The sequence below is a fragment of the Abrus precatorius genome, unplaced genomic scaffold (assembly GCF_003935025.1).
Source record: "Abrus precatorius isolate BTA unplaced genomic scaffold, Abrus_2018 Scaffold7, whole genome shotgun sequence".
NCBI classification, from domain to species: domain Eukaryota; kingdom Viridiplantae; phylum Streptophyta; class Magnoliopsida; order Fabales; family Fabaceae; genus Abrus; species Abrus precatorius.
The window spans coordinates 34,260,299-34,280,562 of NW_020874417.1; the positions used below are offsets into that span (position 1 = coordinate 34,260,299).

The 20,264-nt window shown below is 30.6% G+C and overlaps 3 protein-coding genes across 4 annotated transcripts; 1 reads left to right on the forward strand and 2 right to left on the reverse strand.

Moving 5' to 3' along the window:
* Positions 1-895: 895 nt before the first annotated feature.
* On the reverse strand, positions 896-2,417 carry LOC113871862 (cyclin-D4-1-like). The gene is made up of 5 exons (XM_027508955.1): positions 2,199-2,417; positions 2,026-2,112; positions 1,587-1,899; positions 1,377-1,501; positions 896-1,141 (listed from the first exon to the last, which is right to left on the reverse strand). Exons 1-5 carry the CDS (start codon positions 2,415-2,417, stop codon positions 896-898), a joined length of 990 nt encoding a protein of 329 aa, XP_027364756.1.
* A 3,509-nt stretch (positions 2,418-5,926) lies between these two features.
* Positions 5,927-10,378, reverse strand: LOC113872782 (nucleobase-ascorbate transporter 4). Of its 2 annotated transcripts, none has more exons than XM_027510600.1 (14): positions 10,189-10,378; positions 9,986-10,083; positions 9,709-9,885; positions 9,390-9,490; positions 9,198-9,273; positions 9,036-9,095; positions 8,519-8,697; positions 8,260-8,356; positions 7,884-7,970; positions 7,740-7,798; positions 7,204-7,295; positions 6,641-6,718; positions 6,314-6,474; positions 5,927-6,220 (listed from the first exon to the last, which is right to left on the reverse strand). In XM_027510600.1, exons 1-14 carry the CDS (start codon positions 10,289-10,291, stop codon positions 6,002-6,004), a joined length of 1,587 nt encoding a protein of 528 aa, XP_027366401.1. In that variant the 5' UTR covers positions 10,292-10,378; the 3' UTR covers positions 5,927-6,001. The 2 variants fall into 2 exon arrangements, with proteins under 2 accessions (XP_027366401.1, XP_027366402.1); XM_027510601.1 differs by having other exon boundaries at positions 6,314-6,468; positions 6,635-6,718.
* A 6,266-nt stretch (positions 10,379-16,644) lies between these two features.
* On the forward strand, positions 16,645-19,507 carry LOC113873508 (cysteine-rich and transmembrane domain-containing protein WIH1-like). The gene is made up of 3 exons (XM_027511656.1): positions 16,645-16,843; positions 16,957-17,140; positions 18,104-19,507. The coding sequence occupies exons 1-3, from the start codon at positions 16,792-16,794 to the stop codon at positions 18,147-18,149; spliced, it is 282 nt and encodes a 93-aa protein (XP_027367457.1). The 5' UTR covers positions 16,645-16,791; the 3' UTR covers positions 18,150-19,507.
* Positions 19,508-20,264: the final 757 nt, after the last annotated feature.

Genomic DNA, 20,264 nt, shown 5'->3' on the forward strand with positions numbered 1-20,264 from the left:
CCCTTACCTACAATTCTATTATGCCTACATAGACCATTGTTCTATTACTATCACTACGACGTGATTTGAATGATGTGATGTATGTGACCATCCAACCCCGTTCCTTCTTTCCCTTCCCATTCGTCAAATCATATCTCTCTTCCACCCCACCACCTCTCAACTCTCCACTCCACTCACATCTTTTTCCCTCCAAAATTTCTCTTTCCGTATGCATTACGTGGCGTTCACTCGTCATGCCCACGTCACCTTCTTCAATCTTAATTCCACGCCAATTTACAATTATATTCCTCCGAGATTCAAGATCCCGTTACGGGCCCACTTGTCGGATACGTGGCTCAGCTCCGCTGGCCTAACAGGCCCATAAATAGCAATTCCATTCTTAAATTACCACCACATCCTTTCAGGCCCAATCACTGCAAAATTACACCAACCACACCACCAGCATATTCATATTGGGCACAACCACATAATTTCGTCCTACTTTAGTTTTCTGAGCCATGCCGTACTTCGACGAGAACGAATGATATACATACGTTGTTTAACCAAACACAACTCATTCGATTCACAGTCATTACCAAGAGAGAATCATTCAACAATAATATTATATAGCAAGTTAAAGATTATGCAATAATAATAATAAATTCAAAATGTAGTAAACAGTTGATAAAGTTACCTTTAGATGAACCAAGACTCTACCAAATCTTGACCTTGGTCTTACAATCAAGATATAAATATAATATAAGATGATAAATAAAATTAAAAACCAAAAAGTAAGTAACCTCTTTCTCGCTGACAAAAGAAACCCAACAAATGGAGACATTTATATAATATATTATATTATTATACGAATATGAATAAATAATATACGATGCCGGGAATGAACTTCCGGTCTTATCTATTGCTGCGGTCCATCGGGAGCAGAGGATCGCAGCTGTTTGTTTGGCGGCTCGGCTTGTTCGCCGCTTGAGCCAAGGTAATTCCTCTCGGAACGTGTGTCGCAGCTCACACAGGTAGCGGCGTCCAGGACGCCGACGGGGCTGGAGGGGGGCGGCGGCTCGGCTCTCGTCTCTTTATTGCGAGATGCGGGACACGTGTCCACCACGTACTCCTCCATTAGTTGGTGACAGCATCTCACCATTTCCTGTCCCCGAAGAACAAAGATTCATTGCGAAAACAACAACAATAATAATAAACAAACCAACCAAAATCGAAATCAAAACTTGTCATCGCCCAACACTGTAACGCGCAGACACAGCTTTCCATGCCTTCTCAAAGCTTCTTATTGTTCCAATGATGATAATAATTCGAAATAAACCAAATTACTTTATAATTGAAAATGAACCAACCAAGCCCACTAAAATCGAATTTTAAATTACTTTGTTTACTCTGTCGTGAGAACACAGCAGCAATTGGCCGTTCGCGGAAACAATGTCACGGCCAGCCGAGCAGAGCACGGCGGCGGCTGCCACGGTGGACGGCGCAAACCGCAAGAAATCGATCACTGCCACAACATTCCAAACGACATCAGATAAACGGCGTTTCAACAAAATGAAGGAATAAACTAAGTCATGTCGTTTGGTGGTTACCGCGGGTGGTGCTGAGGATGAGGTCGGAGGCTGAAGAGAAGAACCGATTCACCGATTCGGAAGACAAGGAAGAAGAAGAAGGAAGCTTGGCTATGAAATAATGAAGGTAATCGAAGGGAGTAACGGAACGGAGTCTCCATTTGAGATTGGCCATGACCCAGAGCTCCATTCTCTGAACCGTTCTGGGCTCAAACACGAACCTGGGCTCAAACAATTGCAGGTCAAGCAAGAGCGGCACATTGGGCTCTTCCATTTTCGCCGCTAGAGACAAACAAGCCACTGATAACAGCTGAAACGGCCACCCATTCGGTCGCTGCTAATAATTTAAAAAGAAAATAACAATAATAATTTAAAAAAGGACGCATAAACAAACAAAAACTGTGTCTGACTTTTTGCCCTTTAAACGCGATATTTTCCCGGAAAAAAGAGTCCACTTTACCGGAAGAGAAGAGCACGACAAGAAACGGTCCAAGTAGTTGACGGAGAGAAACGCCGTTACTGGACTAAACCTGTAGAATGCGTGGACCTGCATTGCCTCCAACCACACAGTGAAACGCTGTTATTCATTCATGCAACCAAGGTGTTCATGTGTTATCGTTACTCAGAGCGTACCTTCAAGATCCAGTTGATGGCATCCAAGCGTGCCGTGATGTCGATAAAACGGTCGCGGCACCGCCGGAGATAATCATTTCCCGGCATGTGGTGACTCTCCGCGTCGATAAGCTCGGCGATCACTGCCTCGTCGGACTCAGGCGGGAGCGGCGACGGGTGGTCGGAGATTAAGCTGCCGCAGAAGTTAGCGGCGGCGGAAGGGTCTGGCGAGAGAGACATTGGAGCGGGGGTGGGGATTAGTAACGGCAGTCACGACATTGGTGACGGCGAAGTAACGGAAGGTGGTGAATGTGGTGTGGTGTTGTTGGGTCATGGCTGGGTCTTATGGATTTGTGTTTGACATGTTAAAGTGGTGTGCGTTCTCTCTCTTTCTTTCTGTCTCTGAAGTTTTCTTTTTTGTCTGTTTGTTTGGTTGCAATGCGTTGTTTCTTTTTTGCTTTGTGCGTGTGAATTTGCAGAGAGAGTGCGAAAGAGTCTCTTATTTGTTTGCGGTTTTTTCTAGTGCAGAAGCGAGGAGTTGTCAAGCATAGACAAGACCGAGGAGAGAGAGTAATGAAGAACGAGTGATTGGGGGGTGAGTGTGTGTATTAATGGCTTAATGGCAGTGACAAATAGGGTGGTGATTTCTCTGTCACTACTCACTGCCTTATTGAGCCAAATCACTTTTTTCAGAACTCTATTTCTTCATCTATCCTTTCACTTTTTACACTGTTCTTTCCAAATAAAAACAAAATGTAACTACGACTTCTTCCAAATCATTCATCTCCGTTTTCTGATTCTGCTGATTTAAATCTAAACAACATTTTAGAGTCGTATTTATTGTGATCATTTCGTTTAAAATAAACAATTCTATTTCAATAATTATTCATTTTCTCGTTTCAGTCAATAAAAATTATATTAATCTTAACTCTTCGAGATCAGTTAATATTGTTTATTGTAAATAAAAACTTATTTTTAATGTCCAGATTATACATTTTAATAGAAAAATGTGATATAAATAAATTTATACACATATATTAAGTTATATTTAATAATTCAAAATTTATCTTATTTTGACAAACCTACTAACAAATATACTTAGACAAAAGATAATCAGTATATTAAGAGTATTAGTAACTGAACAAAAACACGTTAAAAAGCACAGCGATGCATTTTTTTTTTATGCTTTTAAATGCAAATAAGCTATTCTGCACGAATTTCAACATCTTTTATTTACTATTTCAAAAGAGTAATAATTATATTCATTCAATATTTTAATTATTTTAAAGAATAATGTATTTTTTATATTTTATTTCGTTGGCTGTTAATTATAATTACACCCTTTATATTTCCTATTCAATCTAATAATTGTTATACGACTGTCTCTCTCTTTCTTGATAAACGTAAAGGTGAAGATATAACTGAAGGAAAAAATGAGTACAGATAAAATAAAAATTATTTGATATAAGAATGAATTTAAATAAAAAAAATGATGAGAAATATTTTAATTTATTTTAATGAATATGAAATAATTAAAACATGTCCAAAAATCATAAAAACTATTCAAAATTAAAAAAAAAACTTTATTTTTTATATTATTTTAATAAATAAACAATTTAATAACTCCTCTTACATATCTATCTTTTTTTCTCCTTTGTATCTCTCCAAAATAATTTTTTTTATTGAAATTTAATTATTATTTTAAAAATTACTTTATTAAATTATAAAAATTATAACTAAAATATAAAAAATAAATATTAAATTAGAAAAAATATTTAAAACTAAGGTAATATTAGAGTTTTTAATAAAATTTAATTAATAACTAAAATAATATTAAAAAGTGTACTGAAGTAAAAAATTGATATTTAATAAATGCACATATATATAGTAAATAGTAATACATTATAAAAAAACGTTTAGATTGAATTGAAGTAATTTAAAAACAAAAAGGCTTTATGTTGAGAGAAAAAAGAACTTTTTTAATGTAATATTGACTATGAAACTTTATTTTGCGATAAATCATTGCATAGACGGTCATTATAAATATCATGTTTCACATAAAAAATTTGATTTAACACACAAATAAGAAAACACATGTTTGCATAAAAAGGACAATAGACGTAAATCTTGTTTCATTTTCAACAATAACAAGTTCGTATTATGGTTATAAAGATGATTTGGTAAATGTTAGTAGATAAACCACGATAATACGAATGCTGACTACACGAGAATGTCTTACAAGGGATCTCATGAATAGGATTAAAGAGGATGTTTATTTGATAGCATACACGTGTATACTATGAAACTCTATTTTTAAAAAAATAGAGATTTGATTTGGATTATGCAATAGTGGTTGCAAGTCGTCCTTTAATCTGAGCATTAGAGCCTTATTTAGGATGTGCGCATAATTATACACTTTTTAGTCTCTGACACCCCTCTTTCCGAGCTATCTCTTTTATTGCTGTTTCATCTTTTTGGAATTTTTACTTTTTAAGTTGTCTCATTATAATTTCTTTAGTTATACAATTAAAATAGTTATTTTTTATAATTTTCTAAAGATTTACTGAAAGAAGTGACTGTTTTTTCAAAAAACAATATAACAAAAAACCAACTTTTTTTTCAGTGAATCTCTATAAATAAATTGCTTTTCATACATCTTTAAAATTACCTTTTTCAAAGTAGTATAAACGACATCACTTATGAAATTAATTGATAATTTAAATATTGACATAACTGAATGATCGACAACACAGTACAAAAACTCATTGACAAAATAATTTATAATATTACATGTATTTATCGTACACAATTAACTATGTGCTATATTGTTGAGAGTGACATTTTCAAAAAGTTGTCTTTTTTATCATCAACATAAAAAAAATGGATATTATATCAAAAACATTATTTATAATAGAGTGTTTCACAAACAATCTTAATATTTCGTATACTTAAAGACTTATTTAAGCCTTACTTTAATATCTACAAATATTTGGCATCGATTATTAGTGTCGTTTAATTTTATAAACAACATTAGTACCCTCTTTTACACATCAAAGTTTTTTTTATCTGATTCCCGGGTTGAACTCAGTATTTGCTCGACACAAAATAATTTCACATCATATATTAACTTTTTTTCATTTAGTGAAATTGACTAAATTATAATTTACAAGTGTCAAACCATATTTTTCACCAAAATTATGGTTGTTGTTGTTTCATGTGAGTGTATGACAGCACGTGAGCGTGATTCCCGCATGACAAGGGCTGCCATACGGGCCCGCTTAGTCTAGGCTATGCCCAAGTAAGCCTATTAGGCCATATATTTCAAGACCATTCCACCACACACATTTCAATGCTTTAATTTGCACCTACCTTTTTAGTCCTTTGATTTTATCATGTTCATCCATCCTTATCATCTCACTTTTTTTGTCCACCAATTCCAATGATTTCATTAATAATGAAAGAGAGCCCAACACGTTGATAAGGATCTAAAATAATCCTTATAATCTAACTTACTCACACAGGAAACAGCAATTCCCATGTGGGTGCTACTTTGAGCTTGGACTCAATTGCAGGCTTCAAGTTCCATACAGCCCAAGTAAGGTTGCTAAGCAAAACATGAAGCCCAATTGGAATAGTTGAGCAGATTCTTATTAAGACAAGAACATAATATGCTAGCTGGTATTGCTATATATTGCAACTCTTTTGCTTGAATATTATTTTATACATCTATTTGTGTAGATATGATATTAGACTCTTTAATTTGAAACAATAAATTGTCAACAGAATGATAGTTTTCTCTTGTTCGTTTTAAAATAGAAGAACATTCACAAAGATGGGAAAAATCTGTTTAGGTTTAAAGGAAGTGAATAGAACTCTTCACTTCTGGTATCTTGTTTGAAAATCATGAATTTTTCCCACCAGTGCCTTCCACTGTCTCGCCGGGTTGCACTGTGCCCACGACTGAGAGTAAAATCCAACAAGTAAGCAACTATAATTGCTACAGTTGCTGGGGATGAGAAAATCACTTGTACTACGTTGTTGAACTGGAAAACAAGAGTAACAATGAACCGTAAGAATCAAAGAAAATAATAAAACCATAAGAATCAAAACAACTTTTTTAGGTTGGATATACAAACCCCAATGGAGCCAGTATGAACAGGGCCATGTCCGGATATCAACAAATATTCATTGAAGTATTGTGGAACAGATAAACCCATGAAGAGAGAAAAGCCAAGGATGAACATTGACCTATAGCTGTTTAGATTGCAGAATTGAAGAAAACCAAGGCCAGCTGATGCTGTTCAGGATAGAAGAAACATTACAATCAAAGCAGAAATAACTCAGGAACAAAACATGAAATTAGCATCCAAATGGAAATATATTTTACATCACAAGTTTTATAGCAAATTGACATTACATTATTTTTAATGCAACTGACCACATAAGACATAAATCACACATACCTACATAGGCAAAGAGAACGCAGTAAAGAGCTGCCACAATCGGCAAAGGTATTGAAGCAAGAACTGCTCCAAATTTTCCTGCCAAAGAAGCAAAAACCTGAATGCTTAAGCAAAAAAATTAGGCAAAAATGCATGTAAAACTAGATAATTCTGTATTGATGAAGATGAACGAGATGAAGGAGAATGGAATGAAATTGCATTAGCTGTCATTGGAATAGAGGTAGAATGAAAAGGAATCTATGAAATATACTCCATCCCATTTTATCAAATACCTCCATTTTTCTTCCCCCTATTTGGGAGGTAAAGGAAGAAATTATTGTTTGTTACTATTTTTACCATTCTATTCACTTCTAAAATAATCAAAAGAAAATTGCTTTCCATTTCATCATAAAACATATAAACAATGTTATGATATCCATTTCATTTTATTCCAGTGGTTGTTATATATCCAAATAAAGTCTTAGAAATGAACAAATTGTCTAAATACAAACATAAAGTATGAGGCATGTTTCACTTTCACTAATATGACAGTTTTTAGAGATCAGCAGAAAGCGTTTCAACACCTAATATAGAGAAGAAAAGCATGAACACAGCTGATATTTGAATGACTCTCCGACTTCCTACTCGTGTTAAACCCAATAGTCCTGCATTTTCACTAAATGACAAGGAAATAAAAGAAAAGATAATTAGATGATGTCTTTAATGTAATGGTAATAGATAAAATTTCCAAGGCTCACACATTTAATAGAAGGAGATTAAGCAGCCATATTATTCATATATTGGGCTGAGCATCATTTTCAGACAGAAAGGTCCTACTTCAATCACTAGCCAGCAAGATGTCAGCCCTAAGCTTATTTTGACCTCTATGCAGTGTAAATTAGTTGCTTATTCAAAACCTCTAATATTTTCTTATGAGCTAACAGCCAAATATCACCAGAAAGTAATTTCACAGACTTCCATGTGACAATTGAAACAAGGAAATTAACATTTACTGATTGAATATTAGCAACTCATCTTATGCTTAGAGACAGGACAAACTTCCTTAGCCTAAGAATTATTTGACAATAGTCGGATGATTTCTAAAGGTAACAAAATGTACACTGATGCAGTGGATCCAGTTCCAGTGCCGAAAAAGCCATCCAAAAGGGTACCTATGCCCTGAAATAGTCAAACTTTAACATATAAGTCGAATTCTTTTAGAAGTAAATGCACATACAATTGTAATGTTAAAGAAACACAGTACCAGCCAGCCAACACCACGACTAAGCACAGAGGGTGGAACAGGGGTTGCACTGCCAAATCTTGATGCTGCAATGAATGTCCCTGTTGACTGTCCTCAAAGAATGAAAATAATGAAATCAAAGTATATCCAAATAGAAAGAGTTTTAATCACATACCTTTTATTTAGAAATTGTCAAATTGTAAGAAGAAAATATAAAAGAACAAGGGAAGTTCACAAAATTTCTGTAAACCAAATGCATCGTCCAGTCATATTGAAAATGGTAGATATTGTCATGGGCAAAATATTAGTAGCATTAGCATTTTTTATTATTTGTTATACAACAATATAACAGCCATCCTCACAAGTTTGTCTACATTTGAAAAAATATAAAGCAAACCTCTATAATTGCAACAAAAGCAGCAGCAATCATAGCAAAAGTATCACCAGCATTGAAAGAAGGGCGTCCCCATTGAAATGGATATGGAACTCTTATCCTGCATAAATATAGTGAAATCTGATTGAAGAATAGAGCTTCAGATGATCATCTAAATAAATGGATTTCAAATTAGTAAATTAATAAGCACCAATGCAGATATTTATTATAATTTTTGACTTTGAAAGCACTACATGATTCTTAATAAAAGCAAGCTACTGACCACGGAGCAGCACTAATTAACCCAGATCGATCAGTACGACAACTATATTGAGTTCTAGGCGATCTTTTATTATATGCACCAGCTGCAGTCAAAATTTCTGCAAATGCCCATGCAATTCCAATTGAGACTATGATTGCAAATCGATCAACTCCTCTTGATTTCATCTTTTGGGGAATGTACTGCAAGGAAGTTCGTTTAACATAAATAGAAATATCAATTTGAAATGTTGTGATATTTTGATTTATAATATACACAGATAATAAAGGTAAATAACCTCTTACATACGCTATTTTAATCTCCCACCTTAGACTTTATTCAAGACTCAATCAATTGAAATTATGCATATAGCAAAGTCAAGCAGAAACAGAACCGATATATATAATCAATAGCCAGGAATTTGGATAAGATATTAAAAAACGAGCTTCTGCTTTGTACCTTACTTAATGTTGCATATATACATTTCATAAGGATTAAACTGAAATTGATGAGAAAAACAATGGTAAGGAAACTAACATACCTGAGACAGAATGACCAGGATAACCAACGCAGGGAGACCAATTTCAACACAATCCGCCAACTACAAGAATCAAAGAAAAACCAAAGATTATTGCTAAACAACTAACAATCAGATGAAAGAGATTTATCACCAATATGCACACGAAAAGAACAATGCACGTACTCTTGGAAATCCTAATACAAAGAGTCCTAGGCCAGTGAGAGTGACAAGGGGAACTGCACTTAAGGGGCTGAGAAACCTGCGATATCAGTGGTTAGTATTAGTGAACTTCTCTATTCCAAAATATAGTTGATTTCGTCAAAGAAGCAAATTGCACCGTAATGATCAGAAGAGATTCTCAAGAAGGTAGTCTACCTGGCAAAAATCCTCCAGAATCCAAAAAAGCCAATAATGATTTGAAATAAGGATGCAACAATAAGTGCGCCTTGCACGGCTCTCATGGATTGCTTAAATCTCTGAAAGTTTCAGTCAAGAATCAAATGACATTACTCACATGCACTAACATTTATCTCCAAAATTGCTAATAAAAAGAAACCATCCATTTCCAATTGAATTCTTCTACTTCTTTCTCTTTTCCCATGAAAATGAAACAGCATATATATGCTATCCATTAGCTACTTTTGCCATGCAATAATTAGAGAGAGCTATAACACAACAAAATGGATAAGCTAACCTGATGTGGATCTACAAATATACTCATCCTGGATGAAAAAGCAACAGAGATAGAAGGAATGAGGAAAGCATAGGATGCCCCAACAACCACAGGAAGTCGTGTTCCGAACCACGTTTGCAGCAGTGTGTTAATGGCCGCAACAAAAAGTAGAGTCTGTATTGTTTCAGCCTTTTCCACCTATAATTTTTATTTGTTTTTTTGTGCAAAAGAAGAAATTGGGTTCAAATTGAATGCATAAACAAAAAACTATATGAGAAATCTCCAAAATTTTGATTACATTGCCACCACCCATCAAAGGAACAAGCATGGTAGAAACAATGACAATGGTTCCAAGCATAACCAGGTAGTGTTGAAACCCAAGAATAATCCCTTCAGCTGCAATCAAACGAAAGCAGAAAAAAGAGAAAAATTTAAGCTCAACCAAAAAGGGTATCAACAATTAAGGTTAAATAGAAAAAGGGGTTGGCAATTGGCACGTACGCCATGAAGGAGAGCTGGTAACACAGAAATCAACACCAGGAAGTTGATCCTTCACCGGATGAGGTTGGAACTCATCAATCTTTACTCCTCCTCCTGCTGCCATTTTTTCTCTGTCTCTGTTTTCAATGTTTCAGTTTCTTATAATGCAGAGGATGAAGGAAAGTGGTGTGTGTACTTTGTCTGTTACGAAATGGCGAGAGAGAGTAGAAATGATGAGTAGGCGAAGACGTTGTGACTAACAATGCTTTTACGAGTGGACTGGGCGCACTTTTCAACAACTGTGACCAGTGTCATTTTCTTGGGTGCAGTTATGGGTGAATTGAGCATTGTGAGGTTAAGAACAATAAGACCGGTTATTATAGATTTTCTATAATTTTTCAATGTAATTTATATAACGTGTAGAAATTTGCATTTGGTGCTTGGCTTAAAATCAGCAAGAAACCCGCACCTAACTCTTGCATGCATCTGCAACTCACACGCAACCATTCAATCTCTGGGCGTTTAGCATCCATCCTGTGTTTTCTCCTCATGAAACTTTTAATTTTTTAAAGCCTCGCCACATGTTTTTTCAATTTCAAAGTAACTTATATCTTAAATGAAAAGGGTAGGATGAAATGTCAAATTTAATAACACTTTTTTTATCAGTTTAATCATTAATTTTAGTAATGTTATCATGAAATTTGTGTGCATGTAATTTTATACAATCTATATATATAAATAGATAGTAGTTATTTATTTATTTATATTTTAAATAAAATTTTAAGTTAGAATACATTAAGACTATGAAATATTAATTAGTATTTAAGTTATATAAAATTTTTAAAATTATTTTATTTCATAAAAAATTCAAATTGAAATAAATATGATAATAAATAACATTGATAGATACCTTGAAAAAAATAATACTCGTTCTACGAATTTAAATAAATAATTGTAATATAAACATTGCTGTAGGTAATAAATATATATATATATATATATTATAAAAACTACTATATATATTATATTATAATTTATATTTATATTTTTTATATATGTATTATATGAAAATGATTTTTTTACATGGAAAATAAAAAATAATCATTAGGTTATAATAAATAATTGATAAAAATTCTCGTACTTTCTTTTTTCTATTCATTCTCCAAATATAAATATAACTTTTAATAAACATGCAATATTAAATATAATTTTTTTATCTTAAACTTAAAGAATAAATATAATAAATTATAATATTCACCTTTAATATTAATATATTACTATTCTTTATTTTTTACTTAATACTGTTTTTATTTTTCATCCTAAATTTATATTTTAAAGTTTTTAAAAAAATTAAATAAGTAGTATTACAATTTATAATATTGAATATTAATATTATATTTATGTTTTTAGATGATGGCTGCTTTCATCTATTTATTTTCATGATTAAACTGGCTAGCTTGTCCAATATTCATGAGTTTTCATCTTCATAGTCCGAAACAGCAATGTGATGGAATGGTGACAAGGCCTTGTGTTTTAGCTCAATTGCTCTTCTGCAATCTGCATGATAAATATTTTAAGCCGATCCATGTTAGGGAAACTGTGTTTGGAATGATTGAAGAGGCATTTTCTGAATTGCCAAGATAGTCAATTTCTTCTAAACAATTTCTTTAAACAGGCGCTAATTTTATATCTAATGGTCAAAATTAATTGGTTTGTTGTGGTTGGTAATGTTAGCTTAGCTTACTACTACCATTACTGCTTCATCTTTGGCTTTGCATCGTCGGTGTAATGTAAGTTTTGCTTTGTTTGTAGTTTGTCTTGCTAATTTGTACTACTATATTCGCAGAGGTCAAATGTTGGAATACCAAACAAAGAATATTGATATCTTCATGTCAACTCTTCACCACCTTCTCCTCGTGTCAGAATTTCCAGGTTGTAGCTATAAACTTTTAATTTAATATTTTATTTATCAAACATCATCATGCTCTCCTCATTTTCATTAATTGGTAGAGGTCACTGTGGAAGAATGTTCCATAGGAAATAAGGAAATTCAAATAGATTTCCCAGTTTGTATCTATGTTTGCTTTCAACTATGTGCTCATTTTTTATGATATTAGTTTTGATTACATTTATAGAGAGGCCAATTCCTCAGCTAATCATTTAGCAAAATATTCTCTCTCATGGATTCAATTGCATTTTGCTTTCCAGATTCGTTATATCCTCCACTTATAATATTAATATCGTGTAACATTAACCAAAATTATATGTGAAACTTGGAAGATTAGGATTCTACAAGTTTTTTTATCATTTTTGTCATGAATAGTAATTCAGTTTTTTCTACTTATTTTATCAATGTTTTAATTTTATTTTTATTTTTACAATGATTTTCATTTATTTATCTTTTAAATTCTAACAATCAACCTTGCTTGGAAACATCTGGGCCTTGTCGTTTACAATTTCAAAATCTAAACAGCTCGCAACCATGCTGGGCCTTTTTATTTTTACAAAAAACAACTTAATTCGATCACATTTTAAAAATACAAAAACTATTCATGGAAGTATATATAGTCAGAATATAAGTTTAGATATATTCTTATCAAATAAATTAATTTTATGTGATTTTATAAAAAAGGAAATTAATAGATGTTTTATTAAAATATGAATAAGTGTAAGAAGAATTATAAATCATGGTTACAAAAAATTGAGTATAATAAAATATATTTTAAATTATCTTTAATGATATGTCATTTAAATTTTGTTCTACTTGATATAAAAACTTATTAGCTAAAATTTTAAAATATTTTAATAATATTTTTTTTTACTAATCAAATACATTTGATTTGATAATTTAGAATTTATGTGTCCAAATACAACCTAAGAGCCTGTGTAGTTACCGCTGATAACGAAGTTAAAAACATCATTCTTGATTTATGAACAAAACGAAAATTTGAAGGCAAACAAAAAATAAAATGAAGGTTCCAACGTATAAATGAACAAGCTCTAAAACGTAGGGTGTACTGTAGAGGGAAAAGTGAAAAAACAATAAACAATGACTGAAAAAATAATGATTGAGATTTAAATAACTCTGTGATTTGTTAAATCATGTATTTTACTTTTACTCAATCTCTACCATTGACTGATTAATTAATAATCATTAGTATACTTTATGTTTTACAATATATTTCACATTTTAAAAAGGTCAAGTCTATGTTAATCAACTACGTCTTAAAAGTATTTTAAAATACAACAAAATATAATTTACTAATATATATTTAATTAATTTAAAAACTATACATGCATGTTTAAACGTGTGAATATGAACAGATAAATAGTTGCACCCTTTGAATTCTCACGTCAATGTCAACATCTCTGGTTCGGCCTTGAGGAAGGTTCCCACAAATTCGTGTGACTGCTTGTTTGGATCAGCGGATTTTCAAGTATTGGCAAAATTTGTTTTTCATTGTTATTTTAATCTTCTGAAAATTTTTGAACTAAATTAATCTTTTTAAAAAATTTATTTATGATCTCTTAAAAATAATTACTGCTTTAATCTTTTATAAATATTAATTTGATCAAATTTTAAATACATTTCCAACGATTTAATTTACCACGAAATTAAACCCTTAAAAATATATTTCTTACCACGTTATTTTTTTTATAATAATTAATATGGTGACATTTTAATTTTTTACGTCACAATGTTTTATTTTTTTTAGGATTAATTAAGTTAATTTTTTAAAAGATAAATTTAGTAATAAAGTATTTTAAAAACCAAATATAATAATAAATTATTTATTGAATAAAATAATTTATTATTTTTTATGTATAATATGTTTATTAATTTTAAAAAATTAATTTAATAACTTAATATATTCAACTCATAATTTTTAATATAAATGAAAATTTAAAAGTTTTAAATAAAAAAATAAAAACTTTAATTGTTATGATAAAAAAATAATAAATTTCAATATATATATATATATATTATTCTCATCTAATTTAATCTAAATTTCTGACTTGAGTTACTGGACATTATTTTATATATAAATCAAGATTTTACGTAAAATGATACTGAGCTGTTTACTATTTGAACTAATTTCAGTTAGTTTTTTTTTATCATTTAAAATTTTGTATAAAAATTAAATTAAATTTTTTATATAAAATATTATTATTAGTTTTTATCATATTCCTCATTTAATGTATTGTTTGAAAAATACATTTTTCTCAATTAAATATACGTTAATCAATAAAAGAATTAAAACAACAAAATGAAGTATTACTATTTGTATAATAATCATTAAAGTGTAAAACAACAAAAAGAAGTATTAAATAATCAAAATCACATTAATTATGATAAATAAACTATAAACACAATTAAACTTTTTTATATTGTCAGAATATTATTAAATTAATTTTTTAGATTGATAATTAATATATATCATACAACTATTTTTAAATTTAATATATATTTTTAAATGACTATAATTATTAATACCACATATCTTATTATATAAATAAAAATAAAATTTATATTAATATTAAACTAAATATATAATATAACAAAATATTTAACACACTAAAAAATAAAATTCTAAAAATGCTCATTTAAAAATATTTTTATCTCGTATAATAATTAGTATTTACAAATTATATATAAAAATCGATTAAATAAACCCAAAATCATAGGCATCTATGATGTCACGCCAAAATTTCGTATTTTCCAACTTAAAATAAACCTCCCTTACTCTTCTGCTTTGACGATGTTTCCCACAAGATGCTATGAAAGTGACATATGGCCAACACCAATAACTGCCGTTGTTGTGTGTGTAAATACATTTCAAAGACGCTGACCATTAATAATTACTCTAAATATAAATTAATTCGACTCAATTTATCTAGACGGTAAAATTTTATCTTTAAAACTTTAAACATTGAATTTTAATTTTGTTTTCATAACGGAATTTTTTTTATTGAAATAGATTTTAAATTAAGGATATCATCATATTCATAAAAATTATTTGCATTTATTTTTATAATTGTTAAGTAATATTTTAACATTTATTTTCTCATTCGTTAAATGCCTAAATTAAATTAGTTTGAAAAAAATGAATATTAATTTTATTTTACTTAATAATTTTTTACAAATATAATTTTCATAGTTACTACGTTTAATATTTGGTAGGATCTTGACGACATTTTTGTCATCAATTGCAAAGTTAGGCCGTGAAAGACTGTTCCATTGCTTCCGGGCTCTGCCACTGTTTGCCGAAACGGAGAAACGTAGTTTGGTAGACGCACACAGATTTGGGCTTGTTTATTTTACAATGCAGATTCTCACATTTAATAACATGCACCTTTTTTGTATTACATAACAATCAATTAAAAATATACCTACGATGTATTCTAATAAGATAAATAGATATTATCATAAAAGTTCTTACACTCATACTGTATCAACATTAAACTAATTAACTTATATACATATTTCGATTATATTTAATGGTTTAAAATTAATTTTATTTAACGTTTAACAAAACAGACAAGAAGATAAGAAGACAAACAAATAAAAAAAATATTAGAGAAGTAACCTTTCAAAGAAGTTAATGGTACAAGATGGATGCAGTGGAAGAGATATTTCAAGTATTATTTCATAAAATATATTAATATTTATATTTTTTTTAGAAAACAAATAAGTGTGCCAAGGACTGGACAAAAAAAGGTAAAAGGAAGGAATGCAAAATAAGTAAGAAAAAAAATAAAAAAAAGCCAAGACATTTTATATCATATGAGTGTTTTTTGTCAACTGTATTATAAGAAGAAATAAGACGAACGTTAACTTGAACATTGATATGAACGTTGTTTTTGTTTGGAGGAAAAAAGTGAACAGGGGAACAACAAGATCCCCATATTTGGAGATCAAATGTACAGGGATAAGAATCCTATTTTGATTGTTGTTTGGTCAGTTAGTAAGATAAAACAATTTTATTTTGTTTGACTTGTAGAGATAGAGAGTGACTGTAGAAAAGTGGGAGAAGAAAATTCAGATGATAAAGAGAAATATTTATAATGTGAAAAAAGAAAAGAAAAGAAATGTTGATTAGTTGTGCTTTTTAAGGATTAGGTCAATTGAGAGAGATAATTAATTAGACTTATTTTATGCAATGTTTCTGTTACATGTGTTGGTAAATTTGAATAAATATATTTAAATTAAATTAATTAATTGAGTTAAACATGATTTTAATATAATATATTAGGATGAAACGATTAGTTTTGAGAGAATAACATTTTGGAGATATGCACTGAATGGCATTCCTTAACAGTGAAGACTTGCACGCGCAGTTCACACGGCATATAAATGGCGAAAGAAAGAAAAAGAAAAAGAAAAAGAAAATGATAATGGGAAGGATGCGTAGACGAGAGTATGACGTGTAATGATGTGAAGCATTCTCCAATTATAATAATGAAGAAAATACTAAGAAAGAAACAAAGTAAGGGAAAAAGGTGTCCTCGGTTATAACCTCCGAGGCCCCATAAAACTCACGCACAATTCCAATAAATACCTTCCTCTCTGCATCCTCGCTTTCACAGAACAAAGCTAATTCACCCTTTCTCCTCTCTTCCATCATGAGTTACTACAATCAGCAGCAACCCCCCGTCGGTGTTCCTCCCACTCAAGGTCAATAATTCTTTTTTTTTTCTTTTTGGTTTCTTTGATTTAGTTTTTGTGGATTTAAACCGTTGCATGTTGGTTTATGTTGCTGATTTTTAAAGGGGTTTTCTTTGATTAAGGTTATCCGCCCCCGGGGGAGACTTATGGAAAGGACGCGTACCCGCCGCCGGGATATCCGCCGCAAGGATACCCACCGCCGGCGTATCCGGCACAGGGGTACCCTCCACCCTACGCACCTCCTCAGTACTCTCAGCCTCCGCCTCCTCAACAGAGTTCTGCCGGCGCTGGTTGCTTAGAAGGCTGGTGCGTCTCTCTCTCTCCCTGATCTTTCTCTCTGATGATGGTGGTTGTGGCCGCTGAGATCGGGGTTGACTCGATTTCAGATGCGGGCCAATGTCTATGCTGCGTCAGCGGTTATTTTTTACTTCTTTTTTTTTACAAAAAATTAATATATTAAATTTCATTAAAAACTATATATATATATAAATTATTTATTATATAAAATAAATACATTCATTATTTAGTATTAATTATTAAAATAAAATTATTAAAAGGATTAGTTATTTATTTATTTTATAAAATAATGATAATAACTAAAAAGTAAATGAACAAAATTATTAAAATGCTGAAGAAAAAAAAGAATCGAAAGGTTGTTAGTTGCTTTTTCTGCTGTCATCTATCTCACGCACGCTACTCGAAGCGGATGCCCATCTCTTTTGGTGGCCCACTTACGGGTTTGCAAAATAACCTAACCCATGACATCTAAACTTTCCTCGATTCAAATGTTTGATAATTTTATAACTTCATATTTATTTTAATAATTAATGCTTGTATAAAACCCTAAATTATTATTTTTATGTCCTTAAATTCAACACCCATTGATTAATAATCCCAATATTGCTCTGTTTTAAAAAAATGAATGATCGTTTATTTTTTATGTGAATTAAAATTATTAAATATAACAAATGTTTTAAAAGAGTATAATCAGATTTGATTAAATCATTCTTTTATTTCGGAAATGGTTACTTTTTTAAACAAGAATGAGACTTGAAAGCAACTATTATCTCTCTAATTATTATAAAAACAAATAACTTAGAACTTTAAATTATGGCAATCAATTTTGAATAGAAAGAGTAGTCATCTTTGACTTTTCAGTCGCATTTCTGTTTTTCACGATAAAGCAGAACTTTATGAAATTAATAATACATTGTGTTATCTGCACCAATTGTACTATTCTCATTTGTTTGAATTTGTAATTTTTTGCAGCTTGGCTGCTCTCTGTTGCTGCTGCCTGTTGGATGCGTGCTTCTAGGAAGGCGTTACTTTGGTCAAATTGGATTTGCAATTGTATTTTGACTTTGAACATAAAGAATATTGTTCTTAATTAGTTTCTTTATTTTCTTTAATTTTCCCGTTTTATTGTTTACTTTTATGGATATGAACTCTTACCTCCAAAGATGATACTGCGTCATTAACAAAATTGGTGGGTTTCTGTTTTTCTCGTGTTTTGTTTGATGCCTTTATTTATATTTGCATTGATAGATAATTCGATGCAACATCCTCTAATAGCGTAGAAGTTAGCATAATAAATATTTCATTTGTTGCAAGCATTTGAATTTGACATTTGGATTTTGGTGAATTTGTTGTGTGTTCTGGCGCACGGAAATAAATCATCCTTACAATAACTCCATTAATTGATTTGAGGTATCAAATCGAAGCATAAACAATTAGCGATTGAGACGAAACGAATAATTGGCTCTTCTGCAAATTCAAACAAATCTTCGTAGCACGGAAGAGTTTGCTTGGCTTCTGTCTTTTTTCTTTTTTGGTATCTTTGTGACGCGAATTGCACTATAACTTTTGCCTTTTGCATATGGCTTAGCGTGCTTTTGCAGCTTATTTCGTAATAAAATGTCTCTAGTGGATTCCCCAAAAACAGTTGATTCCACCATTGAATATATACACGTTTTCTTCTCCAAATGCCATGCTTCAATGATGCAAAACAACTATTGTTGGATTCTTGACAATAGTTGTTAATCAAATATCCTTATCTTGCCCATGACATTTGTACAGCATAATAATGTGGTTAATTGCGATTGATTTAGTGTTCCTAACGCATTGAAATGCGATTTTTTAGGCAATGAGATAATGGTGCAACAGCTTGCGATAAGTGTGTTAAACTTAATTGATCTGGACGTGATACTGGTTCTCTGTACAGGTCGAGGTGGGATAGGACCTAAAACCTTATCAGAAGATGATTCAACAAATAAACATTCAAAGACTTGGGGGATCCTTTCGCATGTGGAAACTGAGAATTGAGTATTTGGGTGACAAATCTTCATTAGTTAACATATTGGGTGGATATATACAGAGATTAAGAATATGTGAAGATTTTAAAAAATAAAAAAAATAAACAAGACTTTTAATTTATTAAAGGTTGGGTAAGTAAAGTCATTTAGATAGCCAAGTGAGGGAGAGAATAAGGAGAAAGATGATAGAATGAAAAAAATGGGTGTAGCATTGTCATGTGTGCTGTCTTTGATTATATGGGATTATTTCTTCTCTCTTTGTATTGCCGTGTGCATAGGAGCGCCCCCAATTCCGAATTTTGCGGTACAGTTGCCAATACTTATTTACTACATTTTGTTTTTAAATTATAATATTCTTTTTAACTTTATAAACTCTTTATATAGGCATTTATTACCTTCAAGTGTGTTTTAATAAAATGTTTAGCCTTAAGAGCTTCTTTTATAAAAAATAAAAATTTAACTAATTTAGTTAAGAATATTAAATCTATCAATAATTAATATTATTTTTCAATTTTTAAAAATTATAATATATTTTCTTATTCTCTTTTTTATTTAATTAAGTACCTTGTCTTTATTAATGATATTTTTATTAAAATATTAATACAAAAAATAATTTACAAAGAGTCTGAAGTAATAATAAACTTCTCAAAAACATCTTATATTTAAGAGCAAAAAGGCGCAGAACAAGTCTTTTAAAAGATAATGACTTAAAAGATTGTTTTTTTTTTACTTTTATATATTTATCGTCACTTTTATTTAAATATTTTTCATATATGATATATTTGTTGTTCTATATCAATCAATTTAATAATTTATAAAATGATTAATTAAATAAAATTGGCAATATAAATACTTAAATAACAACAAAGATATAGTTGGTTCTTTCTTGTGAAAAAAACTTAGTAAACTTCTAGAAAAAAATTTATAGGAGAAAAAACGAAGTATAAATAAATAAATTTTTTCTTATAAATTATAATTGTCGTGTTTTTTTTCTTTTTGAAATTTTCTTATATGCTTTTCTAAAAATGCAATGATTATTTAAAGAAAATTACTGTAACAAATATACTAACGCATTTTTTTTAAATGTGTACATAATTAATGACTAAAATTTATTGATA